This window comes from Otolemur garnettii, unplaced genomic scaffold, assembly GCF_000181295.1.
Source record: "Otolemur garnettii isolate 467f Iridium unplaced genomic scaffold, OtoGar3 scaffold00179, whole genome shotgun sequence".
In the NCBI taxonomy this organism is placed as follows: domain Eukaryota; kingdom Metazoa; phylum Chordata; class Mammalia; order Primates; family Galagidae; genus Otolemur; species Otolemur garnettii.
The window spans coordinates 1,113,750-1,114,834 of NW_003852574.1; the positions used below are offsets into that span (position 1 = coordinate 1,113,750).

Below are 1,085 nucleotides of genomic sequence, written 5' to 3' on the forward strand. Positions count from 1 at the left end.
TTGTGGCAGGCGCCTGTAGTCCCAGCTACTTGGGAGGCTGAGGCAAGAGAATCACCTAAGCCCAGGAGTTGCAGGTTGTTGTGAGCAGTGTGATGCCACAGCACTCTACCGAGGGTGATAAAGTGAGACTCTGTCTCTATAAAAAAGAAAAGAAGAAAGAAAAGTTTATATAGTACATGTTTCCACTTATATAACATCCTCTTTTATTATTTATTTATTTATTTTAGAGATGAAAGTCTCTCTAAATTGCCCAGACTGGTCCCAAATTCCTGGCGTCAAGCAATCCTCCTACCTCAACCTCCCGAATAGCTGTGATTACAGGCAAGAACCACAACATATGGCTATAACATTCTTAAAATTATAAAGTTATAAAAACAGAGTATACAGGCGCAGAGCTTTTGTGCAATTGATAGAGACATGCAATTGATATAACATCTTGGGCAGGAGCAGCCTCCCTTCTACTTCAGATGAGACATAACTCACCTTTGAGAGTTCCTGAAGTGGCTGCTAATAAGTGTGGATAGGTCTGGGCTGATGCGTCACAGATGTGACATTTTGGTTGGTTTATTATACTGTCCTTTTCTTGATTCTACTAGGATTGCTTCCACGTTTCTGAAAACCTTGAAACTGTTTTGCACACCTGACCTGAAGCCTTTATAAAGGGTGAAAGGACATAAACATGCACACATAATTGTACACTGAATGGAAAAAGCTAGCCACCTCCCCCCAGATCATACCCTTACCTGCAATAAACACTTGATCCGTTCTCCAGGGGTCATAATTCCTGTGGTGAATACACCAGATAACATCCCAGCCACAAATAGTTGGGGATAACTATATTGAAAATAAAAAAGAGAAGTAAGCAGTTGTGACTAACTGCTGAGAACAGAGATAATCCCAGCAAAAAAGATAGCTTTATAACAAAGAATAAACACTTGAACTGAGCATAAGCCCCAGCTACAAATCTGATCTCACACACACAAAGCCAAGTTCTAAGTATATTCTGATGTCAAATTTTCTACAGCTGGCTCGGCGCCTATGGCTCTAGTGGCTAAGGCGCCAGCCACATACACCTAAGGTGGCGG

At 41.6% G+C, this 1,085-nt stretch overlaps 1 protein-coding gene across 1 annotated transcript in view; it reads right to left on the reverse strand.

Moving 5' to 3' along the window:
- The window catches only part of LOC100944354 (mitochondrial carnitine/acylcarnitine carrier protein), a 20,830-nt gene that overhangs the window by 9,493 nt on the left and 10,252 nt on the right, over positions 1-1,085 (reverse strand). The window contains exon 2 of the mRNA XM_023519517.1: positions 744-872. Within this exon, the coding sequence (XP_023375285.1) occupies positions 744-872 (129 nt within the window). The remainder of the gene's footprint in view (positions 1-743; positions 873-1,085) is intronic.